At 41.2% G+C, this 8,994-nt stretch overlaps 1 protein-coding gene across 1 annotated transcript in view; it reads right to left on the bottom strand.

The window, feature by feature from the left end:
- The window catches only part of LOC134191846 (sperm flagellar protein 2-like), a 10,165-nt gene extending 8,315 nt beyond the window's left edge, over window positions 1–1,850 (bottom strand). Inside the window, exons 1-5 of the mRNA XM_062660507.1 lie at window positions 1,730–1,850; window positions 749–838; window positions 549–616; window positions 404–474; window positions 240–339 (exon numbers count right to left, since the gene is read on the bottom strand). Of these exons, the coding sequence (XP_062516491.1) occupies window positions 240–339; window positions 404–474; window positions 549–616; window positions 749–838; window positions 1,730–1,850 (450 nt within the window). The remainder of the gene's footprint in view (window positions 1–239; window positions 340–403; window positions 475–548; window positions 617–748; window positions 839–1,729) is intronic.
- Between the last annotated feature and the right edge of the window lie 7,144 nt (window positions 1,851–8,994).

Genomic DNA, 8,994 nt, shown 5'->3' with positions numbered 1-8,994 from the left:
AACCTAACGTAGTAAAGCAGCAGAACCACTATAATACATTAATTAAAAAACATGCAGACAGGAATAAAAACAAAAATACAAACAGACATATAAACAGGCAAGTAGACAAACAAAGAAATAAAAAATAAACAGACAGCCATGTAATGATATCATTAAGCTTGGCAACAAAAACTACAACAAACAAAGGCAAACACTAAATGTCCACTGCACACCAATCCAGAGACAACAACGACTATAACCTCTTCAATAGTGAAGTCACCTCCAGAAATGGTTAGAGTCTCCATTATTGTTTCTTCATTTTCAATAGCTTGCCGCACCACCTCTAAAAGTTGCTCAATACTGTACCCACAGCATAAAAATGTTAGCAACACAGCTGATGTGTGCCATGCATGCATTGATGCACCTTTCTACTTCATCTTGAAATCTCTTTCCCGACCATTCAATCATCAACTGGTCTAATGCCTCAGACTTGCGCTACACAAACCCATCATACGTATATGTGTATATATTGCAGGCAATAGATCAGTACTAAATAAAAATAAAAATACCTTTAATTCTCGTATAACAGTTGTTGCTTTGTGTCTGATCAACTCAATGCGAAACTTGAGTCTTTGCTCTGTTAAATTGCAGATACAAAAATTAGACAGCTCATTATCTGGCAATATCAAACCAGGATTATTCCTCACTATTGGAACATTATATATCATTTCCCTTTACCGTTAAAAATATTACTGAACTGCCAACTCACCTTCTAAATGCACTGCCGTAAGATGCTCCAACTGTATCTTGTACCGTTCCGTTTTTTTTCCATCACCTACTGCTGCTTGTGATGCCACAGCTGCAACAACAGAAATGATTCATCTCATGCAACTTGCCTTAACAAAATCTACATTATTTGCACTGGCATTTGTTAAACTTATAACTGAAACAATTTAGCGGTAGTGACTGGGTCCAGCCCCAGTAATTAAGCTCACGTCTCCAGTGGCTGTGGTCATTTAAACAATTGACCAATATTCCAGTCCCAGGTACTTTAGTAGAAACCATATTTGGTTGTAAACATGCTTTTGCTCTCATGCCTGACAACTTCTGGAGTTCTGTCAGTGTGGCGCACTCTGAGTTCTTTAGTGCTAACCACTTGGTGTGTATCAAACTATTTTGTTAAACAATAACGTGTCATATTTTACTTCAAATAAGTACTGTTCCATAAGATTTGATATTCTAACAATGAGCTCCTCACAACAAACATATCTGTGAAACTTCAATGGAACAGTAGCTAATTTCACTTCAGAAACATCAAGCAAAGTGAATCTAGTATTAAAGTGTCATTTCTAAACTGACAAATCACAATACATGCTTGTTGTATGGCTTCATATATATATATATATATATATATATATATATATATATATATCCACCAGCGTGAGGTCATCGTCTCTGTGCAGCTGTGGCTTGGAATACCAATTTTTCCATATCTTCCATAATCAAATTTTTGCTCAGGTTTTGGATGTGCATGGTGATCATCTTTTGGGTTGTGGCAATGGCAACCTGAGAATTAGACGCCACAACGCACTAGCTGAAGTGACTTTTCACACGTTGTTAAACGACAACACAAACTGTCAAATGGAACAAAGACAGAACTCAAATAGTAGACCGGGAGACATATATCATCCGGATTTTGAGCAAGAACACTCCACCTATTTGGACATCACCGTAAGAAACTCCTTCCAACCTTCTTTAGTCGTAAGAGCTTCAAATCGGCCAGGCCTTGCAGATGAAGCAGGAAATGAGGTAAAAGACAATTTACACCAAGCATCTGTAACAGCAGCAGGAGGAATATTCCCTCCTATCATGGTTGAAACTTTTGGTCTTTGGTCGTCTCACAGCCTCGATGTTTTGAAATCAATTGCACAGAGATCAGCACTGCATAACCACCTGACCAATAGTCAAGCCACCTCACACCTCCATCAACAATTGTCTATCAAACTTTGGATGTATAATTAACCCTAGGCATAACAAGGGCTATAGTAGTCATCTCACTGGAAGTACCAACCGACTCGACGAAAATACCAACTCGATAGAAACGACTATGTAACAGCTTTGGAAAGTATAGTGTGCGTTCACAGGTAAAGTGTAGCGCTCGTGTAATCTTGACATGGTTGTTGGAGCTTGTCTGCCAGTCTAGGTGGAGTCACGCAAGACGTTCCAATTTTGATTACTGATCATAACTTTCGAGTGTACCTTCAAGGTCATAGCGAACAAGCACACAAGTGATTTACGGTTTGATGATAACACAGCCTGTCCTCTCTCAGCCACCTGTATAAACAAGTGTTTAGTGTGACTCAGCCATCTGGTTAAACAAGTTTTGGGATGCTTGTGTCTAAAATTTAGTAACGTGCACGTGGTGTTAATTAATTTGTGCAAGCTTGCAATTACAAAGTACATGTGCAGCAACTGTTTGGTGTTGATGACCCTAGGCGTTGTTGCGATTGGACTAGTACGTACACCTGTGCCTCGTTGTTGAGGCTAATATCAATCGTTGGGCCGGTGTTCTAGCAACACACACCTAGATAAAGCCCTGTCCACACTAGACCAGAATGGATCGCTATTGGATTGCAATCTGATCGGGAGAGCAAGAGTCCACACTGCACTTTGAAAACGCTACCTCTGCCTCATTTTCAATATCACGTGACCGATGACCGATGTGGCTTCCTTGCTTGTGGAAAGCATTGATACAGCAGGGTAAGGTGAGCGAGAACAAAGACGAGTAAAGAGTGCTGGATGTTCTGACTACACACGTAGCATACATGGAGGTAACGCCCACTATTTCTAATTGGATTCAACCGATTGCGATCAAAACCACCTAGCGATGTGAATTGGATTTATCGTGTTCGAATCGCAATCGGATTGCAATCCAGTTGCCTGTGTGGACAGGGCTGAAGTTTCCTGCTTTGCAGTGCGTTTGGAAGTACATTGCAAAGAACCTGGGACTGGAAAGAGGTCAATTTCTCGTCGCCTAGAGATCAGCACTGTTAGTGCTCCCTTTCATTCTAAGATGGTTTTAGAGAGACTAGCATTGGACAGTAGTGAAGATAATTTGGGTTAATTTGAGATAGTTGTGTTGGGGTTGGGGTTGGGAAACTCTAGTAGAATAGAGAATAGAGAATATATATATATATATTCTCTGTATAGAGAATAATATATTCTCTAATAGAATATATATATATATATATATATATATATATCCTAAAAAATCCTAAATGTCAGGAACTGCCTCTCAGAGGTCATGCTCCAGCTATTAAGCTAGGCCCTGTGCGCTACTCAGGAAACTCTGGGCCTGCGCTAGCAAACTCCTGGAGCCGGCCCAGGCACTCGGAGGAGCACTGACTTGTGAAGCCAACTGTGGTGTGAGCACCTGAAGTCTCACCAGGACCCCAGTCAATGGCCAAGTACTCATTTATACTCATGAGTCAAGAGAAGCAAACGTATGTTAGTTTCTTGCTTAAGGAAATTATGTCATAGCTCGGCATCACCGTAACTTGAACTTGCAATCTTTCAAGGTCCCGGATGTACACACTCTGTAAGATGACTCTCTAACCAACTGAGCTATCGCACCACACACACACACACACACACACACACACACACACACACACACACACACACACACACACACACACACACACACACAGTTTATATATTAAAACAATGTACTAGCACTGCTCAAGACAATTCTTGTATTCTGTTACCACATCAATCACAACAGTAACTTTGACAGCTCGTCCACCCAACATCAATTATCCACGTTCTTCTTGATTCTGCAGTATGGTCATCACTCAAAGATAGTTGCTGCCTTTGCAACACGTCTTAACACTATCTCTGCTCAACGCTCCGGAGCGTGGCTACGAGCATTCCCAAATCCTTCACTCAGCCTTGCTATGCCTCCGAGGGAGTTTGTTGCAACACTACGTTTGTGGTTAGGAATTCCTCTTTTTCCAGCCTCTCCACAACAGCATTGCACATGTGGTCACGTCTTGAATAAAGACGGTGACCATCTGCTAGGGAGTGGCAACTCAAAACTGCAAATAAAATGCCAACAATTCTTTATGTGACATTTTGTTTCACGCTTTATCAGCTGACAATCCCAATTGCTGATGGCAACGTTGTAGTAGCATAAATATGTCAAGGCCTGGTGACGTGTTTCATCTAGATTTTGAAGGTCTGCAAATGTACTTTGACATAATGGCACGAAAATCTCTACAACCTAACTATATTGTGCAAGCAGCAGCCTGTGTGGTAATTGCAACAGAGACTGGGGAGTCGGAAAAAGATATTCGGCACAACTCGTTAGTTTCAGCTAGTGGTAGTGTTTTTCATCCTCTTGTTTTGAAGTCTCTAGGTTTGTGGTCAGCTCACAGTCTCAAGATCTTGAAGACAATTGCCAGAAAACTGACATATCATAACAATACTAGTATTAGTCAATCCGTAGACTATTTGCATCAAGCAGGTGTAAGGTAGAAACAGTCCGTTGTCATCTCAGCGAGACAGGAGTGAATGCCTGGAGGCCTAGAAAAACCCACTAACTAACAGAAAACCATCGGCGTTTGCAACTGGGATGGGGAACCATTCACACAGGGTGGACTTTGGATGACTGAAAATCTGTTCTTTTTACAAATGAGTCAAAATTCAGCATAGGAAATGATGGTGCTCAGTATGTTTGGTGTCACAAAGGTGAGAAATTTCTCCCTGAAAGTTGTGAATGTACGGTCCAGCATGCGGCTAATGTGTGGGGTGTGGGGATCAATGTGGGGATCAATGTGTGGGGTACCTGGTGAAACTGGAAAGTCTTTTGGACAGCACGACGTACCAATAGGTTCAGGAGGAGCACATGCTTACAGATGCAGCTGGCACTGATAGAAGACGACTTTGTCCTCCAGCAGGACAATGCGCCAATCCACACATCTCAGTCAACAAGACAATGGCTACACCAGCATGACGTCACACTGTTGGACTGGCCGCCAAAATCGCCTGATGCAAATCCGATCGAGAACTTGTGGCATGAAATCAAAACTGCTTCCAACCGTAGCCAACCAAAAACTGCAGCTGAGCTCTGGAATGCTTTACAAGAGACGTGGCAGCAGATTCCAGCCGTGTGTCCGGAACTTGGCAGAAAGTATTCTACAACGTTTGGATGCAATCAGGAGTGTGAGAAATGGGAACACTCGGTACTGAGAAACGGGTGAAGAGCTTCAATTTTCCTTCGCATATTAAAACCGGGTTTTTTAAAAGCCAATAAACAAATTAAAGAAAGTCTAACCTATGACACTTATGCAGTCATGATGGCATACACTGTTAGCTCTCGTTTTCCGCAATGCAAAACGTAAAGAAAACTAATTAGGGTCTACAGTATTCTCAAGAAACCTAACAATCAACGCGATAACTATTAAGTTCATAGGAATATTGATAGTTAGTAAATTGTGACCTAATTATTGTGTTACTACACACCCCTATAATTTTGTCCAAGTCTGTATATATATATATATATATATATATATATACACACACACACACAAGATGTGACTCCAGTGAGACAGAAGATGCACCGTGTACCCCGTCTTTGCAAAAAGAAGTATTTGAGGAGATCACCAGAATGTTGAAAGAAGGAATTATTGAGCAGATTGATATCTCCCCTTGGGTGTCAAATGTGGTGATTGTACGAAAGAAGTCGGGAGACATCTAACTATGCCTTGATCTAGGACAAGTAAACAAGGCTTCTATTCCAGATACATATCCAATTCCTTTTCTAGAAGAGTTACAATGTCAGAATTTAATGGGTCAACTGCATTCTCCAAACTTGATTTATCTCAAGGCTTATTTTCAGATTCCTCTGGACAAGAGCAGTTGAAATATTACTGCGTTCATAACTTGTGATGGGGTATATCAATTTTGACGAGTTCCCTTTGGTTTGGCATCGACCCCTAGTGTGTTCCAAATGAATATGAAAGAGATTTTGAGAGGGCTTGAAGGAATGACTGTCTTTGGACAACATAGTAATACATGGCCCAAGCAATGCGGAACATGAATACCGTTTAGAGAAAACACTAGAACGACTAGCAGACCTGGCCACCATCTAACATTAAACAGTATGAAGTGCTCATTTGGGCAAACAGAAATCGAGTTTATGGGCTACAAATCGATGCAAATGGCTTGAAATCAATGTGTTCAAACATTGAAGCAACCGTAAGCATTCCAACTCCAATAAATACAAAAAATCACGCTTCATTCTTAGGAGTTGTGGGACACTATTCTAGATGTATGGAAGATTATGCTAATATAACTACCCCTAAGACAACTTCTAAGAAACATGTGCCTTGGGTCTGGACAACAACATGTGAATAAGCAGTCAGAAAATGAAAAGAAAGATCTCATCACCACCCATTTTGGCTCATTTTTCAATAGATGATGCAACATATGTCACGTGTGATGCTTCAGAAAAGGAAGTGGAGGCAGTGCTAACCCAGATTAAACAAAGCATAGAAAAGCCAATAGCTTTTGCCTCACAGGCATTGACAAAACAAGAAAAATACTCGGTGGAAGACAGAGAGGCTCTAACTTGTCTCTGGGCATGCGAAAGATGACACACATACTTGTATGGCCATCAATTTGTATTGCAAACAGACCACCAGACGTTAATGGTCCTACAGTCATTAGGAAGATCAGGCTATTAAACTCTTCAAATTCACAAATGGTTCTGTAAGGGTATATAGATATATACTAGTGTGGGAATAAAGACACAATAATATGTAGCCTTACATGGTGTCAAGATGTGGACTCGACATCCCAGCTAGAGAAGTGCGAGCTCGCCTAGAGGAACAGGAGCTGGAAAGAGCTCCTATGGATGACAGTATGAAAGCAAGGGCAGCAGCACAAATTGCTGCAACGTTGTCAACGGTGTTGCTGCAAGGAACTGTCCCTTTCCCCCTCAAGCTGAGAGTTACAGGAGACCTGGGACAGAATTGGATAAAATGGAAACAGGTCTAGAATTCTTATGAGATAGTCTTCAGACTAAATTGACAAGCGCATGAGCACAGAGGTGCAATGTTTATAACTTGCATTGGATCAAACGCTAGAAATCTACCATGCACTACCATTAAGTCTGAAGAAGACAATATGAACATGGAGAAAGTGCCACAATTGATAGAAGTACATTGCGCAGGCAAGACAAACATTATCTATGAGAGATTTCAGTTTCAGAGTGGACAGCAACAAACTGGTGAAACAGCTAGGCAGCACATAACGGTGTTGTGCGCCTATGCACAAATGTGACAGTTTGGAGCATCACTAGATGATCGAGTAGATCAAGTAGTGTTTGGTGTGGGCGAAAACGGACTCAGGAAGCAACTCTTGCAGGTGAGAGATTTGCCACTAGCGATTTGTGTGGATATGTGCCATGCATTTGAAACAACAACCAGACACATGAGAGTCGTGACTGGGAAAACACTTGATGTTGTTGATGCAATGGAACAATCCAAGCATAGTTCCGAGCACCTCCTCTCACGTGCGAGCAGGCAAACAGCACGTGAGGTCGCACAGTGACCACGGAGGAAGGCTTGGCTCTTTGGTAGGCTAATTTAAGCATACCAAGAGCAAGCCACCTGGTGAAAAGCCACCAATGAAGTCACACAAGCAGTCACACCCAAAACATATCATGATCGTGGCAAAGGTATGTTACAAGAAGCATACAAATACTGTGGATATGTGCATGAAAGGGGTAAATGTCCTGCATATGGAAAGAATTGTGCAGTGTGTAACAAATCCAATCATTTCGCAAGAGTTTGCAGAGGTAAAGGAAAACCACAAAATGAACAAACTGTGCATGCCACCCTTGACGACTATGATGATACAGACAATGATGACAAAATGTTTTCCTGGATGCTAACGCCAGATGAAGTAAATAGCCTAGGAGATACTGCACATCAGAAAAGAATACTAGCCACTATGATGGTTGATACAAAAGTAGTCAAATTCCAAGTGGACACAGGCGCTACATGTAATGTGATGAGGTTAAGTGACCTGCCTCCAGGCAAAAAGCTAGAACCTGAAGACAAAGTTCTAATCATGTACAATAATATATACTAAGATAAAAGCACATGGAAAAAGGGCATTAAATGTCAGGAAACCAAAGACAAAGCAGAAGGACAGAGCAGAGTTTGTTTGTAGTAAATAAAGCAGCCAACTCCATACTGGGAGCACAGTTGGTACAAACGATGGGGCTAGATGAAGTACACTATGATCAAATACAAGTAATAGATGACCCAAGCCACTGCAACAAGAACCAGTCACAGAGATTAGTTTGTATCGCAAATACAACACAGTCTAGTCATTGAAACAGAATTTGGGACTCTTGGTGGTAAACTGAAAATGGACATTGACACGAATGTCAAACCAATACAACAGCCTGTTAGAAGAGTGGCAATAGTATTGAAAACCAAACTCACAGAAGAGTTAGATCGCTTAGAGAGATGGAATGTGATACATAAAATTGACAAACTTACTGACTGGGTATCAAGCATTGGCATAGTACAGAAGCCAAACGGAAAGCTTAGGATATGCTTAGATCCAAAACTGCTCAATCAGGATTTAAAATGGAGTCATTATAGAATACCGACACTAGAGGAAGTTTAGCCACAACTTTGCAAAGCGAAGGTATTCAGTGTTGCTGATGTTCGTAAAGGATATTGGCATACTCCATTACGTGAACGATCTCAAGAAGCAACAACCTTTGGAACTCTGTTTGGCAGGTTTTGCTGGAGACACATGCCTTTTGGCATCAGCATTGCACAAGAGGTATTTCAGAGGACCCTACATGAAGTCATCTCACATTTACCTGGTGTATTTGTGATAGCTAACGATATACTAGTGGCAGGTGAAAGAAAAACATATCAACAAGCAGTGCATGATCATGATCAGAAACTTGAAGCACTACCAGACAGATGA

This window comes from Corticium candelabrum, chromosome 1 (assembly GCF_963422355.1).
Source record: "Corticium candelabrum chromosome 1, ooCorCand1.1, whole genome shotgun sequence".
Classification (NCBI taxonomy): domain Eukaryota; kingdom Metazoa; phylum Porifera; class Homoscleromorpha; order Homosclerophorida; family Plakinidae; genus Corticium; species Corticium candelabrum.
This window is presented reverse-complemented; position numbering and strand designations above follow the sequence as displayed.